At 39.0% G+C, this 26,894-nt stretch overlaps 3 protein-coding genes across 9 annotated transcripts in view; 1 reads left to right on the top strand and 2 right to left on the bottom strand.

The window, feature by feature from the left end:
• Positions 1-17,412, bottom strand: part of LOC117787915 (FH1/FH2 domain-containing protein 3) — a 41,810-nt gene extending 24,398 nt beyond the window's left edge. For 3 of the 6 annotated variants that reach the window (XR_004617707.1, XM_034626545.1, XM_034626546.1), the window contains exons 1-4: positions 17,377-17,412; positions 12,819-12,869; positions 9,266-12,756; positions 9,070-9,145 (exon numbers count right to left, since the gene is read on the bottom strand). Coding sequence is in view for 2 of the 6 variants with exons in the window: in XM_034626545.1 (XP_034482436.1) it covers positions 9,070-9,145; positions 9,266-12,756; positions 12,819-12,869; positions 17,377-17,397 (3,639 nt within the window). In the remaining 4 variants the exon portion in view is untranslated. Of the gene's footprint in view, positions 1-6,032; positions 6,252-9,069; positions 9,146-9,265; positions 12,757-12,818; positions 12,870-17,376 lie in introns of those variants that run through there. The other 3 variants (XR_004617708.1, XM_034626547.1, XM_034626548.1) reach the window with 1 other exon arrangement.
• Positions 15,468-16,284, bottom strand: LOC117787917. The gene has a single exon (XM_034626549.1). It carries the CDS (start codon positions 16,265-16,267, stop codon positions 15,608-15,610), a length of 660 nt encoding a protein of 219 aa, XP_034482440.1. The 5' UTR covers positions 16,268-16,284; the 3' UTR covers positions 15,468-15,607.
• Positions 17,413-22,315: 4,903 nt separating the features above from the next.
• On the top strand, positions 22,316-22,879 carry LOC117788014. 2 transcript variants are annotated; one of them, XM_034626668.1, is made up of 2 exons: positions 22,316-22,451; positions 22,520-22,879. In XM_034626668.1, exon 2 carries the CDS (start codon positions 22,551-22,553, stop codon positions 22,827-22,829), a length of 279 nt encoding a protein of 92 aa, XP_034482559.1. In that variant the 5' UTR covers positions 22,316-22,451; positions 22,520-22,550; the 3' UTR covers positions 22,830-22,879. The 2 variants fall into 2 exon arrangements, with proteins under 2 accessions (XP_034482559.1, XP_034482558.1); XM_034626667.1 differs by having other exon boundaries at positions 22,325-22,451; positions 22,516-22,879.
• Positions 22,880-26,894: the final 4,015 nt, after the last annotated feature.

Raw genomic sequence — 26,894 nt, 5'->3', positions numbered from 1 at the left:
TGTGAGTGCGTGACTAATATTTGATTGCAACGGGCCAAAAAACTTGGCCACGATTTGCCGCTTGTGCAATTCAAATGACAACAGCAACAATGAAGAAAGATAATCATCGTAATAATAAAGGCAAAAATAAAATATCTTTTTGGCAGTCAAAGAAAATGGTCGGAAACTACCGGGTAAATGACCCACATTTCATTTTCCCCAGCAACGTATGTGTGTGAGTGTGTGACAGTTTTTATTTCAAATTGGGAACTCGTTCAAATTGCTGTTATTTTTAGTGCCCAGCAGCAAATAGCCGATGTATTTGTAGATGCGCTGACGAAACAACGCGCGTTAATCATACGCACCGTGTGCCATCATCTGTTTGCACAAATGTTCTGTCGAAAAATGAAGCAAAGCAAACAAAAGGCAAAAAATAACAACAATATTATTATTAACGACACTCAAATATTTGGTTAAGTCATGCTTAAGCATTTTTCACTATCACTTTCCGCGTTTTCCGCTTAATTTAAATAACAATAAAAGGCCAAACAAGCGTTTCTTTATAATTTGCTGGCCTAATGAGCGTGGCCCAGTCCAATTTGGACCAGGCCCAAAGCCCGTCACAGACCAGCATCATTTAATAGTTATAGTCTAATAAACAATGTCTAATCTCTTTTGAGCGTGTTTTCACTTTGCCCATGATAAATTGCACATGTTTCTTGGTGCTTGTTGTGTGTGTTGAGTGTTGTCTGTGGCTTGTTTGATTGTTGGTCTTTCCATTTCCATTTCCATTTCGATTGCATCTTTTTGAAGACAGCAGCATTGCATTTTTTAAAACATAAATCAACCCCGCTGACGACTCTCATAATGCATACACACAATTTATTTATTGAATTTTATGAAAAATACTCCATAGCAAAACAGACCCAAAACGATGGATGGTCAATGGTCAGGCGCCTAATGCGACGCCATCGCGTTAATATTATGCAGATTTCATGCAACCGCTTAAATGTTGCAAAGTATTTTGATAAATCGTCGACGCTTTTGGGTATTTCTTCTGTCTTCAAACGTGCACTTGGTGGAGGAGAAGGAACAGGAGGTGCAAGAGGAGTTGCCAAGTGGCAACTGCAAAATGTGTTGCAATTTGTATGGCAGGGGGCATATACAATTTCGTGTGGCAGCCTGACAGCTGCCTCTTGATTATGGCCGTTCAAATTGTAGGCTGGCCGCAGAGTTGACAAGGTCAAGTTGAGGTTGATTGATTTCAACTGCAATTTTATCATCAAAAAATAGTTATAGAGAGCTAAAGGTTGGATATAAATGAAACAAACTTTACACGAACCAAAAGAAATTTATACAAATCATAAAAATACATGTATCTTTTAACTGTAAAGAAGAAATCTGTACAATTTTTAAAGCCGAGCGAATTCTACAAGATGTACGAAACCATACATATATTTTTTACATGAAAAAGTTCTTCTTTCTTTCCCAATTTTAAAATATATCTTCGACTCATCTCTGTGGTTTACAAGTCAATTCAATTCAAGGTCACAGAATTTCGCAAATTTGATCAATAAGCGCAATCTCCATTAACTCCTCCAATACTGTCATAATATACGCAATACCCAAGACTCAATACCAAATACTCAATACACAATACTCAATACTCAATACTCATGCGGTAATAATTTTTATTGTTAAAAACCGCAAATCGTTTTGAAATGATTGCCATGATTGTGCCACGTACATCTCGACAGATGGAAAGACAGTTTCGTTTTTTGAGGTCAGAGAAGATGCACAAAGGGTTCCCTAATAAAGCTGGACTTGTCGATATGCTCAACTCAATTTTGTGTATGCTCAACCTCGTCAAACTTCATTTTACTTAATTGTTTTTATGGTCACTTTTTTTGCCATAAATTTTTTAATGGTCGAACAATCAAAGTGCTTTGCATTTTATGGGCCCTTTTGGCCACAGACCGTAGAGTATAATCAACTATTACAACGACTATTCAAACTCATTGACGATGCATTTTTACTACCGATAAAAATCACAGAAAATTTGTTGAAAATTTACAGATAACCCAAAGAGAGGGAAAGAGAGAAAGAGTTGAGGCAATGTCTAGTTATCACTTCATTAGTTGGAAAGCTGGGAGAAATCCCATAAAATATGTAAGCCAGAACATTGTCTTAATGAAATATCATCATCAGTAAAAGTTTAATTTAAAAATGTGAAATTTCAAACAAATAAATATTTAGATAGATAATTGTGAGATCTGCAATTTGTATTGTGTGGAAATACTTTCTTTAAAGGAATTAAAAATTAAACAAATTGTTATAAGTTATTTTAAATAAATTTGCAGTATTTAAAAAGTTGGTAATAATGCAGAAACCTAAGCAGTTTGCACAAAAATCAATAGATCAACCTTAAAAGAGCAACCCCTAAAAGAATCTTGACCCATATGAGGGTAGGTAAAATACTAAGAATAATATGAGCAGAGGTACTTATAATATAGATATTTTCAATGTTAGGCCTGCTTTTTAAAGCTAAAAACTGAACTAGAAAAATTTTGCGATCTGTGCCAAATGAAAGTAAAAGAAAAATCGCGTGTTGATGAGGAAAATCAATAAACTGCCCATGTTATTGCTGTTGGGCGCAGAAAAAAAAACCTTCGTGCTAATAGGTTATTTATTTTACCAGCGAATACCAGACATAGATATAAATACTATACATATAGCGATTGCTGAGGTGGCGTGCACTAAGCAACTGACCCCAATAGCATTTTAACAGAGGCCCCCTTCGAGCTGCAAAAGAAAGGCAGCAATTTGTGTATTTTGGGGCGTGGCTGTAACACTAACACTTTCATTGTTAAGTTGTTGCTGTCGTTGCTTTATCGAAAAAGATATGCATATAACATTTATACACATGTGTACCATATGATATATGATACATAATGGCAAAAAAAAAAAGGGAAGGAAATTACTCACTAATGCGCTTTGTAAGTGCGTTCATTGTTAAATAATGAGCCAAAAATTTGTATATGTTTGTGTAGTTGTCCAAAAGAGTAAAGTTTTGGCAAGATTAGCTGGGAGTGGGTCTGTTTCTCTGGCGCCTTATATAATCTACAGAAATTTCCCACGCAATTGAGCGATCGCTGTCAGAGTAAGCTGCTTATATACAAACTTCAAAGTTCGTCATTCAACTTAATTTGACAATCAAATGAGAATTATAATTAACTGTCAGGCAGACGAATTAGACGTCGGACTACTTCCATATTACCTTGACTTTGTACGGCCTAAGCAACAACAACAAGAACAACAACAACGGAAACTATAACAACCAAAGTTAATGCTACAATAGAACTCAGTAGCTCGTTTGGCGACCAAAGATAAGGCGTAAATCTAAGTGAAAATATGTGGAAAAGATAAAGTGAGCAAATATAATAAGGCACACTTTGGGTTTTTTTAATACCCTGAATGTGACATTTTATGGAAAGGGGTATGAATAAGCTATGCAACTGCAAGTGATTGGATTAAGAATATGTTTTTAACAAGCCTATATATTATTTAGGGGGAACACTAGAATCATATTTTGAAAGAAAGCTAATTAATTTAATTAACTGTAATCTTTGTCTCTACACTTTTCATAAAAGTTGCAAAATTAACTTAAGTTACAGGGCATCTACAGGTCGAGCACTCCCTTCAAACTTGCTTTAATTTCTTTGTGCAGAGACTTGCCGCTTAAGCTCAATCTAAGCCAAGTGCTGTACAATGTTCTTAGTTTTCGCCTTCCTCGATGTCTCTTCAACTCTGCCCACTTTTCCCATCGTACAATTAAAAAATGGGATTAGTGTTGCAGCAGCCAGCAAAGCAAAAAAAATAAACTAAAATAAAACAGTATGAAAAGAGTTGCTTCTGCTGTTGATGCCACTGCCTTTTGAAGGTAGAGTGTCTGGCTGTTCGCACGTCAGCTGCGCAGTAAGCGTCGCGGTTGCGGTCGCGGTCGCGGTCGCCGTCCACAGTCCGTCTGGGCAAAGATTACGCTGACAGATAATTAAAATGGTAACCATGCTAAAAGTGCAGTCAGTGAAAAACGTATGTGCACGCCTGAGTATGTGAAATGTCAAATACGATTACAGAATCGTTTTTAAGTATTAAGATATTATAAATATTACTCAGATATTGAAGGTATGATATTAAGATTGTTGTTTCTCATAACTTTTTTTATCTTTAGCAGATAAGAAAATGTATCTTTAAGTTAAAAACTGTAGTAAAATGTAACATCTAATTAACCTTGTGTAACAACCAGTTGTTGAAAGTATTAAATTATGTATCCATTTCTGTGGAAATATCATTTAATTAATTTTGTCTCACTTATTATAAATTGACACACATTTTTAAAAAGTAAAGTTCGTTAAAAATCTAACTAAAACTTTAAATTAATTATAAATTTTGTTAGTTAAACAAATAAAAGGAGCACATACTTTTTCCACTGACTGTAAATATATTTTGCCTTGCTACTCTCTCTCCACTTTTCGCTCTTGAAGTATGCTTGTGTTTGTTTATAACTAAATAGAAGCGCTGTTTAGTGGCAGGTACTACGTACTTTTCATACTTTTTGTACTTAGCGTAGTTACCGCGTTGAAATGAGGTTTATTTCCTTGCCCCTGGCGTCTCTTCTTCTTTTTAATACTCTTTATTTTTGTTTTTTGCAAAGATAGCTACGGTTCTGTTCTGTTTTTCTGTGTTTTCGCCATTATAAATTCCACAGCATTATTTGCATATTAAAGTAAGTAAATGCTGGAATCGTGTGCAGCTTCTCTGTGTATAAGTGAGAGAAGATTTGGTGTTAGTGGGAAGCTCTCTGAGGTTCAAGTTGGTCATGTGCTTTATTATAATGCAATTATATTTAATTGAAAGACTGTGGAATTTGGAGCACTGTTTGCTATAGTTGCCGAGTACTTTGCCAATTTGCAGGCAATATTTTGTAGGTTACGAGGCGACAGCTGCCGCACAAATGCAAGTTGCAGATGCAAAACTTTCGCGTTGTAAAGCAATTTGCCAACACTTTTACAACGAGACAAATAGAGATAGATACACATAGAGAGAGGGAGAGAGGAAGAGGGGGTTCCGGCTGGGCTGTTCCCCTAGGCAAATGGCAATTTCGTTAATGGGTGAAAATAAATAATAATATTTCAGTGGTCGTAATGCGCCAAATCAGCGAAAGATTTGCTTCCTTGTTCGACTTTGGCTCTTGTTGCATCTGCCTCGATCCCAACACAAAGAGATGGTGGCACGAAGGAAGAGCAGGAAACGAAGATGAAGGCACAATTTACAGTCCACAGTCGTTTCTTATATATCGAGATTTATTTGCACAATTCCGGTTTTGGGATATTCGTTTGCCTGTTGATTTCAATTTTTAGTGTCACTATTCGCTAGTATGAGTTCTCTGCACCTCCTGCACCTTCTCTTCCTCCTATCTCACGGCAGCTGAAATCGAGGAACGAACTAAAGTCGAGCCGAACAAGCAAAGGGCGACAGATCTTCAATAGAAGAAGCAAGAGAGAAATAGAAAGAGAGAGACAGCCGATGGGAGCACAGGAGTACACATGATAACAAGGCGAAACAGTTGACATAGGGGAAGTGCAGACAAAACAACAAAAATCGATGACAGCTGTTTATTTTTTTTTGCCTCTTTTTCCTTTTTTTTTTTTTTATTGAAGAACTTTTGACACTGAGCTTGGAGCCGCAGAGAGGGAGATTCAAGTGGCGCCCACATAGAGAAGCAATTGAACATTATAAAGTCTTTAAATATTGAAATTATTCGTTGTCGCTTTGTCTATCGACACTGACACAGTGACACGCAAAAAATCAATAATAAAATAAATTGCAATTTAACATTTTGTCTGCTAATGTTGTCCATTTAACAGTGCCTAATGAAATTGTATAATTAAATATTTATTTTCGTTTTATTTATTTTTTGTTTGTTTATTTTTTGCACACAATTTGACGGTTTTGCTATGCTTTTATCTTTGAGCATTTACACGGCTAATTACCAATTTTTGTAGCAACTAACTCAGTTCAAATATTATAAACGTTGCCAACAACAACAAGGAAACACACACAAAACACAGGCGAGAGCGCGACGCGCGCAGCTGAGCGGCAGCTGAGTTTTCCGTTACTATTCAACGTTCCCGACTCAACGAAACGTACGTCCAAACTTGAGCGCGTTCGGACAGCAACTGAAAGCCACAAAATTTGTCGTGCGGCTTGTGAGCCACGCGAAACAAAAAAAAAAGCGTCAGACAAAGACGACAGCGTCAAATGTGCACGAAGAAGCACAAGTTGAGAGCGAGAAAAAGACACAACGTAAGGTGGTTAGCAAAAGGTATATGACGGCAACGACGACGACGACGCCGACGCGAAAGCTTACGTGACGTAAGGCTACTTGAGGCAGGTTGGAACGTTGAACGGCGAGCCCGTGGTGAATTTGAGACTGCATGACTCTCTGCATTGTGTGCTTGCGTGTGTGCGTGCGTGCGTGTTTACACACATATATTGTCGTCAGGTGAGTTTGCGTTCGCTGCACCTTCTGCAACATGTTGTTGTTGCTATTGCTCTTTTTTTATTTTTAATTGAACGTGCACTGCGACTGCAACTGATAGGAGTAGTACCAGAACTCGCATTCGCACTCATACCAAACCTATAAATAGCTCAGGCGCTGCCTCTGTCGCTGCTGCTGTCGCTGCCGCTGCCGCTGCTGCTGTCTCAGCCTCAGAGGCGCGTGTGCCACAATTTAGTTTTATCGTTGATTGAGCGTTAGCCTATCATTAGCTGGACATTTGGCTGGCTTTGGCAATTTAAGTTATGTTCATATATGTGTGTGTGTGCCAATTGGGTGTACATTACTTTTGTGGGTGTGCGTGCTTATGGCTTTGATTATGTGTTGCGATTTAGGAAAGGGGCGTGCTTCGCTACGTAGTACGTACACAGGAACAAAAGATTATTCTAAAATTCAAGTTAAAAATTCATGATCTTGGCATGTATTTTTAAAGTATGTAGTTTGGATATTATTCTTAAATTAAGATACTGTGCAGATAAAATGACAACGACTCAACATTAAAATAGTCCAAGAAGCAAAAATCATTTGGTCCAACCATATAAATTCTTATAGAACCCCGAAAATTTAAATAATAATATAAATAATCTAAATATTGATTTAAGAAAATCTAGCATAATTAAACTCCGTTTTGGACTAATATTATCCTGGATTTTTTTTATTTTAGTATAACTAAGGGGCTCATAAAACGAAACGCAAATAAATCGTTACGTAATTAAGTTCGAATATCTGATATACAGCTTTTTGACAAAAAAAAACTTAATGTTATCTCCAAAAGTTAAGGAACTTTGAATAATTTTGTTTTGTTTTTAATATCAAAGTTTTATTGAAATTTCGACCAACTCTGTATGAGATATTCTCATAGTATATAGTATATTAAATGTGTACATTCATTTGTTTGTTCACATGGAAAACAAGCGTCATACACTGTATAAAAACAATGTTTTGGTTTTTTTCATGACTGATAAAAGAGAACTACTCGCACATTGGCTAATATATGTATTGCTTACAGTATCAGCATCGAAAGAAGTTCAGACGAAATGTGAAAAATGAGTCATCTGGGACAGAGCGACAACTTTTGTGGCTGTTGATGTCATTATAAGAGACAATTGTGTATTTACACACAAAAATGTATACAAATACTTGTAGTGTATTAGCAAATGGCACTGAGGCAGCTGCGCCAAAATTGAAACAAAATGTGTTTTATAATGTAATTTGGGTTTTTGTTTTCACGCATCAATGCCAGCAGCTATTTTGGGGTCTATGATTTGTGTGACTAATCAAGGAAGGCAGCAGTCCGACTCGGATTCAGAGTTAAGATCCATAGGAGTGTTGATTTCGATTCTGTGAGTTGAATGCACTTTCAATTTTCTTTTTATGTTCGACGACGATTGTTTTTATGGTCGCATTGGCTGCACAAAGTCAACATTTGTTTAAGAAAGTAAACAAAATAAATATTTGCAATCGTTAAGAGTAATTTTTTTTCTTCTTCTGCTGTTTGTGCTTTTGTTTTAAAGGCAAACTTAATGAACTGCTGCCGCTGCTGACATCGCTGTCGACGCAGGCGCTAACCTTTGTCGGCTTTACAGTTAAAGCTCTGCTCTTCGCTCACTTGATTTAGCTTAACGTGCATGTTAATTGCTTTATGACCCATATACTCTTTCCCTTTGCTCGTAACTGAAAGTTAACGCCTGGAAACTGGAGCGAAGAAAGAATTGAAGCCAAATGCAATTCTGTATCCGAATTCGAGTTCGACTTCGTCTTTGACTTTGACGCTCACTGCCTGACTGCATGTAATTAAGATAATATTTTTAGCTCTTCCGCATTTGGTACTGCGCTTTGTGTGCCAGCTAAGTGAGTCACAGGGCCACACTTGAGAGTCGTCATTCAAGACCGACTCCCGAGAAAGATGTTGGCTCTGATAGGAGTACTCGTTAAGCGGCGCATAAAGGTGTGTGTGCCTGGTTCTTTGGCATATCACGCATATCACACATACCACACATCATATCAGATATTTAAGAGATATACTATATTAATATATTTTTACTTTACTTTAAACTGCAGCTGTATGTAAGCGATATTATAAAGTAAAGTTTACCTCAACTGTGAGAAAAGAGTGGTACAAAAAGGACTAACTTGTAAAAGTACTTGATAAAAGTACTAAATATAATACTTTAACTTAATTTTGTATTTCTATTTGAAACAAAATACACTTGTAATTATTTACTATTGTACTTTTCAATATGTTGCATAGCTGACAACAAAGTCTGCATACCCTTTATTAATTAGAGCATGTACAATGTACACACATATTTGTAAATAAACACATGCGTGGGCGTCTTTGGCGACGATCAGTCGATAACGTAACAAGCCGGGCAGGTTGCCAAAAAAAAATTGTTGCAATACGTTGAGGGTGTGCTAGAGAGCGGGTAAAATAGATAGAGAGAGAGAAAGAGAGAGAGAGAGCCACTTACCCTGCGCTGTTGTGGCTGCTGTTGTTGCTGCTCATAGAAATTGCTGCTGTTGCCATTCTCTAGCCATTCCACGTCGCTGCAAGATCAAAAGAGCGGGAGAGAGAGAGCGCGATTACAACCACATGTTGAAGAAACTCACCACACAACAAACGAAAGCACTCGCTCTCGCTGTCTGCAAGCTTTTTTCGCTACTCACCGCTGCATGCGCTGTATGACCGGCAACTGAGCGGTGCTATCGTGAATGCGCACCTGATCCGGCGTAATCTCTTCGAGCAGAAATATGTTCTTGTTAGCGGGCGGCAGCGTCGATGTTGCTTCGCTCTCCATGGCACCGCTGTAGAAGAGCGGACTGAGGGGGCGGCATGCGCCCCCTAAAAGCTCATCGATGTTTTGATGACGCGAAATGAAAAGCTTATCGCCCACGCGTCCCGCCTGAGAGGCATACGAGTAACGGGGCGCTGACGTCGACGGGGACGTCGACTGCGCCGGCGGCGGCGGCGACTGCAGCTGCACGGCTGCCATTTGAACTTTTGACATTGGAATGTTATCGTAGGGCGATGCGCAGTGCTTTCGCTGCTCGGATTCGGACTCGGGCGGCACGGGACTGGCGCACTGTCCCAACGGCGGCGGACGCACCGAATAGGCAAAGTTAAAGGAGCTGCTCAGCTCAGAGGGTGCATCCGGCATTCTGTCGTTATGCAGATCGACCTCGTCGGCTGCAGGCGTCGGTACCGTCAACAATTCCTCGCCGTTGCTTTGTGCTGGCATCTGATCCTCGTCCTGCAGCCACCAGGCACGCTCACCCGACTCCCAGTGCTTGATAATGCGGGGTGGAGGCGTTGGTGGCTTCACCGGCGGTGGCTCATTCTCCTTCTCCTGCCACCAGGCGCGTTCCCCGGACTCCACTCGCTGCACGTTGAAGAGCTTCTTGGCGGGTCCCGAGAGCCACCAGTGCTGGGAGGCATCTCCCGAGTTGGATGACTTCTTTTGACTGCTCTTTGAGCTGCGTTCGCTGCTGGGCAGCTTGAGGGTCACCTCCACGTGGGGCTCCTCATGGTAACCATTCTGTTTGATTTCCTGCGATGGCTGTTGATCTTCCTCCAGCCACCAGGCATCGTGCTCGGGTGAAATGCGACTTCTTGGCATTTTCTTGGCTGCCTGACTGTGATCCACCTCGATTTCTGGCCCAAATCCATTGCCATTTAGTTGACTTTCTAGTGAATTATTTTCGTTGTGATTTTCCATTTGATTTTCCTTTTCGTTATCGTTGTTGCTACTACTCCACCAGCCCGTCTTGCTGTGCTCCCCCTGCGGCTCAGTTGCCGCACTCAAATCCTGTTCCTCGTCCAGCGGATTAAGCGTTTCCTCCGCCAGCGTGTCGTCCTCGTCAACAGTTTCGTCCTGGCGCAACCACCAGGCCTGCTCATCTCCGGAGTCAATGTGCCTCAGTCTATAAGGCATCTCGCCACGATTGTTGTAGTCCAGAGCTGAAGCCGTGTTGATCTGCAAGCTGGTGTCCTGCCACCAACTGGGTTCGTCCAAATCCTCCTGCTCCAGCGAGGGATTCACTTCGCTGGTAAGACTCTCAGTGGGCAGGATATCCTTCTTCAAGTGCGACGTTGTCTCCCTGGGACAGTGTGTGGTGGAACTTAATGAGCTGCTTGTTGTTGTTGTTGGGATCGTTGTCGTTGTGGTTGTCAGTGAAGGATTCCTCACTTCGCCACTTGCCGTTGTTGGCGTCGTTAGTTCGTTCGTTCGGGTGTCTTGCGATAGACTGATCATCGAGGGGGCCGCATCTGCCTCACCAGCGCTCTCGGAGCTTTCGATGAAGATCGGTTCACTATTTGCGTCTTGCTGACGAGTGGCGAAAAAATTCGACACCGCCGACAGTTTCTGCAGACGCGACGCTGACTGCGACGCTGACTGCGACGTCGGCTGCGTTGGCGACTGTCTGACTGCCTCGACGGAAGGTGAGTCAGTGACAGACTTGTGGCTATTTTGGTGTCCCATTGTTGATCGTTGAATCTCATCCGAATCGCACTCACCTGTCTGCTTGGCAACGACCTTCGTTGTCTTCTCTTTCTGCTGTCCGCCGTTTGCCGGCGACTTTTTCTTGCTCTGTTTTTTGGCTGCTTTCCCGCGCTGCTCGCTGTCCGACGAGGAAGCGGATGCGGAAGCGGAGGCGGAAGATGTTGCCGAGCTGCTGGCAGTACCATTACTAGGAGCACATGACTTGTGAGCTTTTAGCTGGCGATTTGAGGCTGATTTGCCGTTTGATAACTTGCCTCCCTTTCTCACCGAGCTGGCGGAGGCAACGCTAACTTCGCTGCCACAACTCGGCGAACGTTCCAGCTGCCCTCCTTCTCCGACTCCAGCTGGCTCCTCCGATTCGCCGCCACTGCTGGGCGTGCGAGATTTCCGAGGTCGATCTGTGGGTCCCACATTCAGGGAGCTCTTGCGAAAATCCTTGTTGGGCCAGGGCCACTTGGCCAAGGAGCTGCTCGAGCTGGAGCCGCAGGTCTTTGTGGGAGATTCTGCCTTGACCGGAGCTGTCGGCGGCTTGTTAACCAGATTCTCCACCGAGGACTGTCGTGAATTGAGACGCACCGCTTTCGGAGGCGACAACTTGGACTTGCTACTGCTCTTGGAGCTGGCAACGCTTGCCGAGGCGGATGTGCCATTACTTTTGGCGGGGGAGGTCGGCGACTCCTTGGACTCTACGCTAGGTGTGCTCGATTTGGGGGAAGGACTGTTGGCCGAAGGACTCGCATTGTAGCGCAGACTGCTGATGCGATCCCTGTGGGAACTGTAGTTGGAGCTGATGCTGCTGCTGCCGGCGCTGTAACGCAAATATCTTGTGGAGTCATCCAGCCGATCCGATTGAATCTCCTTCTCCAGCGTCTCTCGGGGCTTTGTCGACCTTTGTATGGTCTTCTCAATGGTCTTGGCTATATCGATGCGTCGGGTTCTCTGCACAGTGGTGCTGCCTGGCGGAGTAGGAGAGGTGGCTCTGGTGACCACGGCCACGGATATAAATGTTTCCTCTGGCGGATTTTCCAACTGCTTCTCTTTCGGCTCCTTTATAACGTCCTCTTCATTTGTAGATTCTCTGGAGGATTCCACTGGCACCTCAGGTACCAGATGCTCCTCCAGTTCCTTCTCCCTGCTCGCCTTTGCCCGACTCGCAGTCCTTGCGTGAAAATCACTGGTGGTCAAGTACGAGATGGACTTATCCAGCGTGGTACTTGCACTTGGTCTTGCTCCTGATCCATATCGATTGCCATAAGCATTCCTTGTGGTACTGCTGCGATAGGAAGCAGCTCCCAGTTTACTTCTCGCGCTGTCCATCACGGGACTGGGGTCCCTTGACTTTGACTTGCTGTGATTCGTGTGCTCTAATGCCACAGGACTGGGATCCCTAGATCTGCCATACTTTCCCAACTTGCTGGTTGTGCCCGTGTACCGCTTGATGGGGCTGCTCCTGTCACTGGAACTAGCTGCCTCCTTGGCATCTGTCTTGGCAGTGCTTCCATAGCGACTCACGTAGCTGGTCACAGGTGTTGGAGCTGGAGGATCTCGTTTGATGCGATAGGTTCCACCGGAAAATGATGGTCTGTAGGCAGTGGGTGTGGCCAGTGATGTGTAGCGCGAAGTGGAGCCATTTCCTAGGTCACCTCCTAGTGTATACTGTAAAAATAACAGGGTATTAAGTTGAGATCCTTAAATGGAATGATGAAGATGCTACTTACCGTAGAAGTACTCGGCTTGTAGGAGCTGCCCAGGTTTGATTTCCAGGGTGTCTGTAATTGAAAGACAAGGCTAGTTAGTTTTGTAAGACAAGAAGGCTTCTTAAGGATGTGCCAGACTCTAAGATACCCTGTATAATAAAATAAATAGCACCTGTGTTTATTACCCGATCATAAAATGGATGTATTAATAAATCTAAAAGATAGAGAGATAGTAATAAGAATACATTTTCAAAAGCTACATTAATTTTCATAATTGCAATTCGTAATATTTCTTCCCTGTCTCTTATCGTCTCTGAAATCATGCAGACACATAGTTTGGTAAATATTCAAATGAATATATCTAATGATCATGATTCATGAAGCCTGCAACATCTGCTTTAATGTGTTACATATTTAATGCCAAAATTTGAATACCCTCCACAGGTTTAATCATTATGTAATCCACTTGAAATAATTGTAATATAGTGTGTGCTTTGGGTCCCTTGAGTTATGCGTTAATCAAGTGGAAGCAGTGCAAGATTGAATTGATTGATTGGCGCACTTAAGCACATCCATTATTGAATTCACTTGCTTTCCACTTTCCACAGCCCTCACAGAGAATTTGGTTAATTCATTGAGAGGTGCCTTGGACAATTCGCACGAATATTTTATCATCATCAACAACTGCAACAGGCGAAGGCAACAACACAGACACATCAACACCCTGAAGCAGAAAGGCAAACCTGCCCACAACCCGCGATCAACGCCCCCAGGGAGAGAAGAGGTCGCTTTGAACTTGCCTACAGCATTGTATTTCTTTTGCTTTCGATGTATTTGAATTTCAATTTCAATTAAATGGCGCTGTAGCACGCGTTTTTCAATTAATTTGGACGTGTAAACAGATTCATTTCGATTATTTCAACATCTGCCTTCTAATCTTGTGGCCGCAGTGTATTAGAAGACAGCCCGCCTTGCCACGGAAATCCCACAGACTTAAGGAAGGGGAAAAAGGGTGAATAGACAACATATCATTTGATCCGACAGACGTGACATTAATATTGCGAAATCCATGTCGCATTTTTATAGTTTTTGGCAAACATCAACATTTTTAGACGACAAATATTCGAGTATAAACTGCATCGCAATGAATACTTAGGAATTCAAGCAAACCTTTGAATAATATTGAAAATCTATTTAGGAATTCCGGAAAAATCTTAACCCAAATTAAATCACAGGTAAAGAGTTCTTAAAATCGCTCATAAAATGAATGAGCCAAAAGAAAGATCTTTAGTTTAATGTTGTATAATTTCGAATTCTCGAATGCGATTCGTGCATGGAATTCCATGCTGATGATTACTAAACTGTCCCAAGTGGAGCTCAACGGCACTGGCGCCACACGACCCACACGGCCCACACCACAGCGCCAGCATCATGCCACCAATGCCACAACGGCAACAAGCGAATGACATGTACCATAAAAAATGCATATTTTCCAGCGTCTAAGTACCGCCCGCCCATTGCGATGATGGGGAAGGGACGATCCCAGTTAATTGTTCTTCTCCTTGTTGTTGTTTTCAGCTCAGTGAAATGGAATGCCAAACACAAATAGAACAACAATGTGCAAAACAAGCAAATGGACAGACAGATAGATAGAAGGAAAGTAAAAGATGGCAGCAGATCCATGATGAAGTTGAAGCTGAAGCTGAAGATGCAGATGCAGATGCAGATGAAGATTGCCATGTGTACTTTGTATGCCACTCCAGAGTGTTGCCCGTTTGACAGCGTTATTATGTGGACTCAATTAGCCGATTCCGTTAAGGACTGCGATCACAACAACAACAACAACAATAACAGGGTCTATCTGTCAGCTGGCAAAGTCTATAAAACTGGGCGTGCGGCAAATGTTCTCTGACTTGGCCAACCAAATCAAATTACATTCGCGTGCCGCCTCGCACGCCGACAAATGATTTATTTTTAAAATCATTTTTAGTTTGTTGTCTTTTGGTTTTTTTTTTTTTTGGTTTTTTTTGTGTCAGAGTGTCAAAATAACTGCGAGCATAGTACAAATTTATGCGATTTGTTGTAGAATAAACGCTGGGGAAAGTCGAAGGTATTATTATTATGGGAATTATTGTATTAAAAGATACTCTGTAGCTGGAAAATAGTACTTTCATATATAATGACTTTATGATTACTTTTTACGACTACATTATTTTCACTTAATTCAGAGAATTTTTCTAAACATCGTAGTTTATTTAACTCTGCTCATTTTTCTGAGATGTTTAACACTAATTTTCTAACAAAAAGATTAATCGTTAAAACAAATTAGTCTTCATCTTTATCAAGTTGATTTTTATTCCTAGAACTTAGAGAAATTTCTTTGAGATAATCATCTTGCAAATGTTTAACGAATTCAACTCGAATCTAGATTAGGCAAAGTATGTATCTCATGGAAAATATTTATGATCTTCAAGTAAACAATGTTGTAGAAAAAACATTTTTAATTCTTAGAACACAAGAGAGCACTTTTAAATAAAAATAAAATATTATTATGACTAGAGGAACAACATGTAAATAGTTAAAGTGCAAATGCTTGAATAAATTGCAAACTGTAATAAAAATGTTGGATCTTTGACTTTAATACAAGGTTTCAAGTGAAACTCGTTTTTCTATCGAATGTTTTGAGATTTATATTTAGAAAGGACATTAAAGTAGTTGTATATGTTTAATTAGAAGCGAAATATTATCTGGCTGACAAATAATCGAAAAACGAAGAACAGCAATTTGTAAAGTTGCCAATTGACATCAAACTAGGCTGATTTTTCACGTGATTGCTGCGAGAACTTTGGCACGGGGAGTATCAATCCCAAGTTTCTGGTCTCTGGAACGAAGGGATCCCAAATTGGCGGTCTCGTTGGATAATTGTTAATGGCATCACGCATTCCCCGCATGCCCAACTCCAGGGCACAGTTGGCTGAACTTCGACCCGCCGGTTGTTGGGTAAATGGTCCATTGAAATGAACATAGATATCACCCTGACTAGCCAGATCTAGGCCAAATGTGGTCAGATCCTCGCCAATGGCCAACTGCACAGCATTGCCATTGTTGCGAGTCGCCCGCAGATTGCCAATTAATCCAGACAAGCCAAAAATATCTGACACATGATTGCCAGACACGGGATAATCGACAGCCAAATTATCCTGAAAGATGACGTCAGAGTGTTGGCCAAAAACATCAGCGAATGTGGGCAGAGAAGGGAGTTGATTGTACAGTTCTGGAAAGAGTTTATAGTCGCAATCGTTGCCCGCTGACATCACATTGGATGTGAACTCATTGGCAGCTATTGGAGCATCCAATTCATCGCTTTTACTCTCGTTTTGATCATCTTGACTCCCATCGCTGTCCCCGGGCTCCTGGTGCAGCGCAATCAAAGGTTTCACCTTACAACGGGGTCGACGACGTCTGGGCATGTTGTGTACTGAAATCTGACTTTCAAATAGCTTGAATAATAACTGTTAACTTTGACATAGCCTGCCCCCCATTCTCAAATGGCCATTAAATATCATGTTTTACAAATTTTTAAGGAATATTCACACTCTAATAATTAATTAGGTGGTGCGTGCTTCACTCCAAAAAGGAGACAATTTTTCCACTTTATGCCTCTCATAAATATTTACAACTTCCTTCTGCCCATAAAAGCAACACTCTACAGCAAACAACAACAATGAGAACACCAACAAGACAAACTTTCAGCGACATCGCACAGTAATAAAAAATTATTTTTTTCCTTTTTCGTCCATTTTTAGAATCGATCTAAAAATAAAGTGGGAAAACACTTCGAGCTGCCAAAAGTAGAAACTTGTTGGGCACATAAATTGATCGGTTTATCGGTTTATTTAGCGCCTTCTGTGCGTTCTGTTCACAATCTTTAATTGATTTATGAGCCAAGTGCTTAACAAGTTTCACAGGATCACATAAAATAAAATGAAAGTATCTGATGAGTGTGACACAAAGAAAGGGTCTTTGATATTCTTCAAAGATACATATAGTACACTTTTATTGTATTTCATAATGAAATAATCGCCTACCAAGCCCTCAGAGTGTTCCAAATATACCGTCCGCAGTGATACGATATATGAAAATTGGAACAATCAGCCAAAAGGCGAAAACAAAATCAAATATCAATTACCAAAACGGCTGGCCAAAAGTTTTGAAAATTGTTTATCATGGAATTGGGCCATTAACACGACTGAACTGAAACACTGAGCACAACAACACGAAGAGCAACAACAAAAGTTGGCGAAAACAATGAAAGGCCAAAAGGAAAAGCCAAATTAATAGCTATAATACAATGTTTGAGCAAATGTGTGTGTGTGTGCTTTGAAAATCGACAACTAGATACTATAATAAATACACAAACAGCAGCAACAATTAGAAATAAACAAAATAGAAAATTGCAAACAAAAGCTGTCGAAATTGTTGAAATACACACAGCTACAGCTACAACTACAGCTAGAGATACAGCTACAGATACATCTAAAGAGTTGTAGATACTTGGCGCAGCATAAAGTTTACTTACATAACTTCGATAGGATGACATGCTGATTACGTTATTTTGGCAACGCGCCTCAATAACCAATTGCGTTTTATTTGCCTTTTGCTTTTCTTCTGTATTCGATTTTATTTTGTTTTTATTTTATTTAAATTTATTATTTTTGTTAATTATTCATGTAATTCACACCACACAGTTCTAGCTATAGATACATTTCTTGATCAGCTTTGCAGTATATTTTATTCTAACACTTGATGGGCATCAATTTGCATGGGGACATTTGAATTTTGCAAGTAATTCAATACGTTTGGATGCCACACACTCGCACACAACAAATAAGTAACTACTGATGGCAATTAGACAAACGACGCGCGTATCTTTCGGATGCATCGACGGTGGCCGCTCAATTGCAATAGATGCAAAATAAATTAGATACATTTACTGGGAACTGGCGACAAACGGCACAAGAGACTGAGATAGACACACAAGAGAAAGAGAGATATCATTGCTTGGGCACATTCAATAGATACATTTGCTGCACTTTGATTTCTCGCTTAACGTATTCAAACAAAAGTTTCCGTGCGTATTTTTTCGCGCTGATCGGCGGCCCTCGACAACGAGCTTACTGTGTGCCACTTTACATAATCCGCCGGCAGCAGGAATTGCTGCAGACGAGGTGCATTGGACAGGGGATTGAGAATGCAGCCGGTAAAGGCAACTGAGACACGTCACAGGCCTCTTTTTATTTATGCGCTGTCGCTCCGATTTTTTATTCCTCTTACACTCGGGAGCATCACTTTTGGACGATGCGTTCCTTTTGTATTTTTCCCGATTTTACGAAAAACTTTAGCTCTTGTTGCTATTTATATAGTTCAATTTAGCAAATGTATACGCCGCACACATTTATTTTTTGTCGCCTGCGAACGCGACGCGCGTTTTCCTCGTACTCGCAACTCGCAACTCGAACTCACGTATCGCACTTATCGTGTGCGACTCGGCGCGTTGTCAAAGAAAAACTGCCCGTTGTGGAAAATGTTGTGCTGAGATTTTCCGACGAGCGTGCGCCAACAATATCTGAACTGAAAACTGAATTTTTCGTGAGCTCTATTGCGTGTATTTTGGGCGAGAGATCGCCCAAGAGACAGACAGAGTGAGAGAGTGAAAGAGAGAGAGAGAGAGTGAGAAAGAGAGCAGCTCCTGTTCCTTCTCTCCTGCTCACTCTCTTTTTCTCTCTCATATGCCCAGTCTCAGTTCGGCTCGTTGCGTTTGTAAATTGCAATAATAAAATAAATAAATAAAACTTTGCGTATATATGGCGAATTTATCGGGCGCCCGGTCAGCAGCCCATTTCAAATCTTCCCGAAAGTGTTTTCATTTCGACAGCCTTAAAAATCTAGATTGTAGCTCTTAAATAACCTGATAAAAATGTTAAATAAATTTTAAAAACTTTACCTATGTTAATATAATTTTCTATAAATAACTGCTTCCACATATCTCTATAATTACTCATAAATTCGGTATCATGAGTAATCTTTGAGTTGTATTAATAAATTTGCAATTTTATATAAAAAATATAGGAAACAAGCAGAATTTTTGTAATATCTTACTTAGAGCATCGTTGTGACAACTTAATTCTTAGAGTGGTATTTAGAAAAATTCATATTTAGATATACAAAAGTGCATATATATATTTACACAGAACTTCCCAACCAACAACAGCAACAACTGTCATTAATTTATCACAAATAATTGCCTAAAATATCATGCACATATCATAAATTGGAACTCATGAGCAATTTTTAAGTTGGGCTGACAAATTTGTAGTTTTATTTTGAACATGAAGAAAATATATTTCTAAGAAACTCTGCATTTAAGTACAAATGCAACTCAAATCAAATCTCTTGGATAGATATGCAAAAAACAACTATTTAGTCCAGAAGAACAACTGGCAATAATTAATCACAGATAAATGCAAATATCATAAATAGAAACTTATGAGATATCATAGATTTTAACTTTGCAGTTGTATAAAGAATTATTAATTAAGAAGAAGTCATTATCCTTTCTCAAATCCCTTACAAATATCTGCACATATATGCAATTGAGAACTTCTTTGCCCAGAAGAACAACTGGCATTAATTTATCATTGATATATGCTATGAATATCATGCACATACTCGAATCTCGTATAGCGAAAGAGCGACACATATGATCGCACTATGTGCACTGATATTTTCTTCTGTTCTTCATTTAAAAATAACGATCGGTGTGCCACTTTTGCCGGCCAGCCAGATCTACAGGCAGATCCACAAAAGCATACACACAGTGAGCACCGGAAGCGTGCGGCTCGGCTAAAATTACGTCCATTCAAAAATTCATGAAATTCAAATACAGAAGAAATTGGCTTTTGCTTTTTGGCCTGCAGCACATGGCCAATACTATGGGAATGGTTCTTTGTGAACGTGTGAGTATTAGGTTTGATATTTTAGTGACTATTTAAACTAAATATGTGAGCGCAAAATGCCAAAACCCATTCGAATGACATCTGCGTCCCTTCTATTCGCCTGCCCTTTCTCCTCATAAATCAGAATGCGCGACAAAGACGCTAAATTGCCTGAAAATCTGAGAAAAATCGGAAAATCCAAGCGGGCATCAATAGCTAATAGCCAGCCAAGAGAATGGGTAAGGGATAGGGATAGAGATTTAGGATGGGGCAAACAAAGTGGCTCGACACTTTGACGAAAGACATGCAGTGGTTGCAATGGATGCCGATGCCGTTGCCGTTGCTGTTGCCGTTGCACAGACGCCGCCAAGGGGAGGTGAAAGAGGCGTGGAAACTTAACCTAATCTGACCGACAGATACAAATAGCTTTCAACGCTGCATTAAAAAATAAAAGAGCCGCAACACGCGTGCATTTCGCATGCTTTCCACAAATATTTTCCCAATGCGTGCGAGACGCCAACGCACCAGTCCCAGAAAAATGAATGCAAACAAATCGAGAAACACAAAAAGAAAATACAAAACACAAAAAAAAACAAGAAGAAGAAAAAAGTAGTTGCCTCAAAACGAGAAATGAATTTTGGGCAGGCCATAAAAAATACACCGACAGCCATAAAAGTCAGACCTCGGCAATCCCCGAGAGCAGCCAGTGGGCCATTGAGCCAGCGAGGTGCACAACGCGGTCAATCATACGGAACCGAACTGGGAACTGGGAACAGGGAGCAGGGAATCGGGAAACGAGAAACGGGAATCGGTGGCAGCCACTGGGAGCATTGTGACGCCTCGGCTGCCTTTCAATCATTTCTACGATTTTGAGTTTGTAATTTATGGATATCCATGGTGGAGTGGATGGTGGAGGCAGCGACAGATTATGCAATGAAAAGATGCAAACGCAAGTTAATAAAATTAATAGGGGAGGAGTTGTTGGTTCAAGGGGAACAATTTGTTTGCATGTCCATAAAACACAATAAATTTTGGCCAGAGGAATTTTGGTGTGCCACTTGCAGCGCAGCAAGCAATATCAAATTCAGGAAGCATGATATTAAAAAGAAATTTATGAATGATAATATTAATTGTAAGATTCTCAGTGCACCCAATATTTATCCTATAAGTTTAAAATAATGCAAAAATTGCATTTCTTCTATAGTCATTACCCCCAATAATTAAAATAAAAATTAAATATATCTGTACACAGGCTTAAAATATTTTAAAATTTATAAGGATATCCCTGTAACAGTCTCATTTAAACAAATAAATGTCATAAATTAAATTCTAATAATAAATTAATGAATAATAAAAATTAATAATATGAGCTTTATTAAAAAAGTACATAAGAAAAAGGTCTAGTTTCAGACTCAATGATCTACTTTATGAATGCGATCAATAGGATAGATCAAAGATATCTCTGTTACCTTGTTATCCACAGAGCATAAAAAACAACATCAACAGAATGAACAGACGGTCTTGTCATGTTTTGCCTTGTGTCTGGGATTGTCTTCGTCGTCTTCACACATTGCGTAAAAAAGCCAAAATATTTTGTACAGAACGAGAAAATGCCGGGCTTTTAGCCAATAAAACGTTGCGTGTCGATTGTTCCATTTATCCATGTCACTGCTAAAAATAATAAACGCAAAATGCAGTTAATAGTTTTTTCTCTTTTTATTTACACGAAACTCACACGCGTCCGGATCACTTTTTGGCTAAACATTTCAGTTGAGTTTACATTGGCCATGTTGCAACATTCGCCATCGTTTTCATCTTTCAGGCATTTGGCCGCTGTGTGCCAATATTTAATTTAAATATTGTTCTTAACCAACCTCACTGTTGTGTATAATGTTGCAATAATCGACGCCTTTGTTATTCTCACTCTCCGACTGGGCTATGCTGTGGATTGATTCAAGGTTATCATGAGGACTGGAGTGCCATGTCTCAAGTATTTTTTACGAATCAAACAATATTACGCATACGCATTATGTATACGCAACGTAGTCGCCGCTTGTTGATTTTATTATTTAGTTTTTTATGGCCCTAATCACAGGCTGCCTTCTTCTTTTGGGCCACGCTGAAAGGCATTTGAAGAGATTTCATCTGTTGTTGTTCTAAGGGCAGTCTTTCAAGTGGCAGCCTGACATGGATTTGAGTACTTGGAATTTATGTATGTCAAAATGTTGCTACTTAAATTGTATGAAACTTCAGCAACCACCTTGGATTTCTCTATTCTACTATTTCATTTAAGTTGATATGCTTTTAAGGAATTTTTTATAATATTGTTAAACTAAATAAATAAATTCATCATGCCATTTTGTTCACTATTATTTAATTTAATTTACATAAACCCAATTTTTCATTTTCAAAAAAAGTTTACAACAATAAAACAAACCGCCAAAAGCCCAAGAAAAAGATTTAAAAAACTTTTGCGAGTGTTGCCAGTTCTAAAATAACGAAAAGCAAACAAAATGTGCGATGAAAACAAAAGAATACAAAGCAGAGAACGAATAGCTGCCGAAAGGCAGAGATAAAAAGTATAAATAAGTTTGTGAAATTTACGTTAATTTGCTTTGAGCATCACGAGGAAATTGCGAAAATTGAAAGTGTGAAAAAAGTGCGTGCAAATTTTAAGAAAATTAATCAGAGTTCATTAATATACATATCCAACCTGTATGTAGATAGACACAAGGAACAACAGTTGGTGGAAACGGGAATGGCGTTGCTGCTGGTGCACCTGCGTCGCCTCATTCTGCTGCTGAGTGTCGTCTATTTGACCGGCGCTGCCTTCCGTCGGCTGCTCAGCGAACGGCATTATGGGCATGTGTTGCAGCCACATGGATACGCTACTTGGGGCCGCAGGGGCAGCTGGACTAAGGATCCGCTACACTTTCAATGGTGGGCCTATATATACACCTGTTACGCCTACATTCTGCTGGTCAATTATGTCAACATGCGTCGTTTGACAAACTTAATTGAGTTCTTCTTAAGTTAAGAATATTTTTTTTAACGTGTATTTCATTTTAATTATTTATTTAATTCGAATTGTTAGTTGTTAATTTTATATATAGAGAATAAAAAATTGTGGCAAAAAATCGTTGAATTTAAGATTAATTATTTTAATAAATTCAAATTCCAATTATCTTTAATTATTAATTTTTTTGATTTTGTATTTGTTTATTTAATACATTTAATTACGCTAAAAAATCGCTAAAGGACAAAGGATCTGAAAAAGTGGACTGTAGGAAAGTTCCTTATTTATAATGCTTTTTCCAGACGCCTTTTCTGTTGCTGTTCTTGTTATTGTTGTTGTTGTCGCCGGCAGCATTTCAATAAATGAAATCTCATACGAAATTAAGCACCAAAATGCGCGCAAAAGTAGAAAATTAAATATCTCGGCTAAGCTGAACTTTCAAATTATTTGTTTAATATGATTGCTGTAAATCAGAACGATTAATAAAGAACTGCACTGATTTCGTAAGTTGTGAATTGGTTTGAAATCAGCTGATTTTATAAACTTTTTTTTGCAGAATGCCAACCGAAGCTAATTTAGCCACCTAGCGATCAAACACCACAGCAGCGCTTTAAGCTGAAGGCTGCCACTCGGTAAAAATTTTCAATCTGGTTTGATTTTTTTTACTTAAAAAAATAAGTAAATTTCCGAAAATGGGTATTCTAAATTTTTGTACCTTTTTTCCAAATTTTAATTCTGGAGCTAGAATTTTTTAAAATTTTGCAGAATTTTTGTTAGATTTTTCTCGATTTTTTGATTTATTTATTTTTGTTAGATTTAAATTTTCTAAGTCTTTCCCCCCAAGTCCTGGGCGAACTTTATTAAAATTGTTACTTTGATTTTCTTTAATTTCGAATTTTAATTTTTTATCAAATTATTAATTTTTTGCATTTCATACGGTACGTTCAACAAAAAGCGCCATCTATGTTTCGATTGCTAAAGCTCGTTGGGTTTCTGTCTACGATGTATTATTCAAGGTTGCCACACGGTACAAAAAACGATCACAACCTGCAAACGGCGCGCAGCTCAAGTTTTTTAGTTTTTTAGCAATATTTTAGCAGCGTTGTAAAGTGCTTGACTAGCAGATACCCTGTATTGAGACAGAATTTACATACATGATATTGTTTAAAATACATTTTAATCTATGCATAAAGTAAGATTAAAATATATTATAAAGAAACTAAATAAGATAAATGCTTTATTTATTTACTCATTCTTTATTTATAAATACACACTACACTACAAATTTTAACATCACCTTCCATGTTGGTAGTAAAATGATCAATGTGTACTTAAACGCAATAAATTAATTTTACAAAAGTACAGATATAATATTAAAAATTGTATGTTTTAATTTAAGCAATACTTTATTTACCGTACCAAATGACGCAGAATTTGTGTAAATTTTCAAAACTAAGAAAATACGTTTTTGGCCATCTTAATGTTTATTAAAATCGACAGAAAATTCGAATGATGTAGACATTAATAAAATTCCCATTGAGATTCTTGTTTACAATTGCAAATTTGTTTTTCTGATGATGATTAATCACCTTCGGCTAATAAAAATGTGTCAGCAGCTATTAAAATGGGAGAACACATAAAAATACTTAAGCTACAAGAGGTGCAAGTATAATATATCAACATATCAATCTGATTACAGTTTTCACACACGATTATTATTTGAATTAATGAGTACTTGACCTATGAAATTTGTATTTAGCGATTTAAATGAAAAGGTCTGCAAAGGCAATTCATCTAAAATATTCTTTTCTCAATCTTTCAGTTGAAAACTCTTGGTTTACATTGCTGCATATATTTTTAAGTTAAATTTAACATTGTAATAGTTACAAATTTGAATTAGAACGATAAATGTTTATTGCATTTAATATTCTTTGGCAAGTTCGCTGAGGCACCCACGTTGTAGACATCTATACATATAGTATTTATTTATCTATCTATCCTCTCTATAAGCAATAGTCATATACGAGTATCTGCAATGACTCACAAGTTTTGTTGGCGGCGAACACGTCACAGGGTATTATACACAGATCTACTTATAGATGGTCGGGGATATATGGCCAGCAACTGTAGCATCAAAAGGCAAAAGTAAAGTACTTGGATTTATCAAATGGACTTTTGAGTGATGTACAATGGTAATTGACATTATGGGCACACCGTGTGTTTTGTGAATCATCCATCATCAAACGGAGAGATTCAAGATTCGATTTGAAGTTGACAACGTTCGAAATTTGCAAAAAGGGAAATTTGTTGGTGGATAGGATAATGCATTACGGCCCACACTGTTAATTGTTGTTTGTTTTTGAATGCATTAAATGTTTATTTTTGGTTTTGGGTGTTGCTGTTGGAATTTGTGGCCTTTGCAACCACCCACATGGAGCTGTGACGGCACCCACTTGAGCTTATCTAGCTATAGCACTTAGCACAAGCCTTCCACCCAATGCCCCAAGTGATCTTGCCACTAGTCGGGGTGAAGTTGCCTCAGGCTTCAAGTGAGGCATGCAAAAAGTGGCCGAAGCACTCGTCAAATGGGCACACACTTTATAAAGCAGGAAAACACCTCATACGACGAGTACTCAGTACAAGCTGATGCCCATCTATATATAACTGCATAGCAGGCGTGCTTCTAAGTATATATATATAAATAAATACATCTGTATGTATGTGTTTCTGTGTGATCATAACAATTTTGACCCAATTTTGTGCTGCCTCTCGAAACACGAAGCACAAAGAAGATCGAGCAAGCGAGTGATTTCTACAGTTTGGGGGCGACATCTCATCACTGACCTCAGTGCAGCTGTAAAACAATGCGGAATGAGGTGTGAATACCTGGCACAGGTGTATCACAAGTTTCCATTGGTATTAAGCTGCAGAATCCACGCTTTCCCATTAAGTATCTCTGCTTAGTTCTACCTGTATTTATATTTTCTTCAATATAGAAATTCAATTTTGATAAAAATGTCCTCTGCTTTCTATTTATACCTGACTTATTTATCTTTCGTATCTTTTGTATTGCTACATATTCGCCAAGATATTTTTAAATTATTACACATTCCAAAATGTGGCAAGCACACAAAATGTTAAATATTATTGTAGACCCCCCCCCTTATATACATATATACACACAAGTACATATAAGTATATACATGCGTAAAATAAATAAAATTATGGCCAGCGCCGTTCGTAGCACTAAGTATCTAGAAGATACGAACTGGCCAGCCAGCCATCTCTTTACATATATACTCGCAGATAGATATATAGCTGTAGCTATACTAGAGTCGCCGCCGGCCCAACTATATGGCCTCTGCTCTGTATGTGTATATATACACTCAGGTGAAATATGTGTGGAAAATGAAAATGAACATGATTATGAACAGTGAAAAAGCAGGCGGGAGAAAAAAATTCGAAAAAATAACGCTAAATTCAATTGCTAAAAATAAGCGAAAAATCATTCTTAAGTATAGTTTTTTGCCTGTCACTGTGTGCGGTGTATCTGTGTGTATAGAACACGTTGCACAGGTGGAGCATCTCGCAGAGATCGAGCCGATTGGCATTTTCACTCGAAAAGCTCATTGGAAAACTTAGATAAATACACTACAAATATTTTTTTTTAATAACAATTTTTTGTATACATCTGTTTTGTATATCTGAGACAGATATTGGATGAACTCGCAAGTTGTCAAAAACTTGTTGTTCTTTTATTTGCCAGACCATTAAATTACAATTGTAAAACTGACAGCACATTGTCTGAGAGGCAATGAGCAGGCCAACTAAACGGTCAGCATTGCCAAGGATTCACTCAAAGCACATCGTAAAACATCATTATCTCGAGTTGGTTTGTTTTGAATTTCTTTTTACGCTTATTTATTTATGACACAGAATAATATGTTTGGATGCCAAATATTTTTAGCAGACATCACGATAAATTCAAATTGGCTGTTGACATAGATGAATTTCATAATATTATAAAAATTATGAAAACGTTATTTTGTCTTACATTTGCGTAAAGCAGGAATGTGAATCGAGTTT

This window comes from Drosophila innubila, assembly GCF_004354385.1.
Source record: "Drosophila innubila isolate TH190305 chromosome 3L unlocalized genomic scaffold, UK_Dinn_1.0 0_D_3L, whole genome shotgun sequence".
In the NCBI taxonomy this organism is placed as follows: domain Eukaryota; kingdom Metazoa; phylum Arthropoda; class Insecta; order Diptera; family Drosophilidae; genus Drosophila; species Drosophila innubila.
Note: the sequence above shows the minus strand (reverse complement) of the source record. Positions and strands in the feature narration are given on the sequence as shown.

Bases quoted from the DNA above. Each gene is read 5' to 3' on its own strand.
- LOC117788014 (XM_034626668.1), top strand. From the start codon at position 22,551: ATGGCGTTGCTGCTGGTGCACCTGCGTCGCCTCATTCTGCTGCTGAGT.
- LOC117787917 (XM_034626549.1), bottom strand. From the start codon at position 16,267: ATGCCCAGACGTCGTCGACCCCGTTGTAAGGTGAAACCTTTGATTGCG.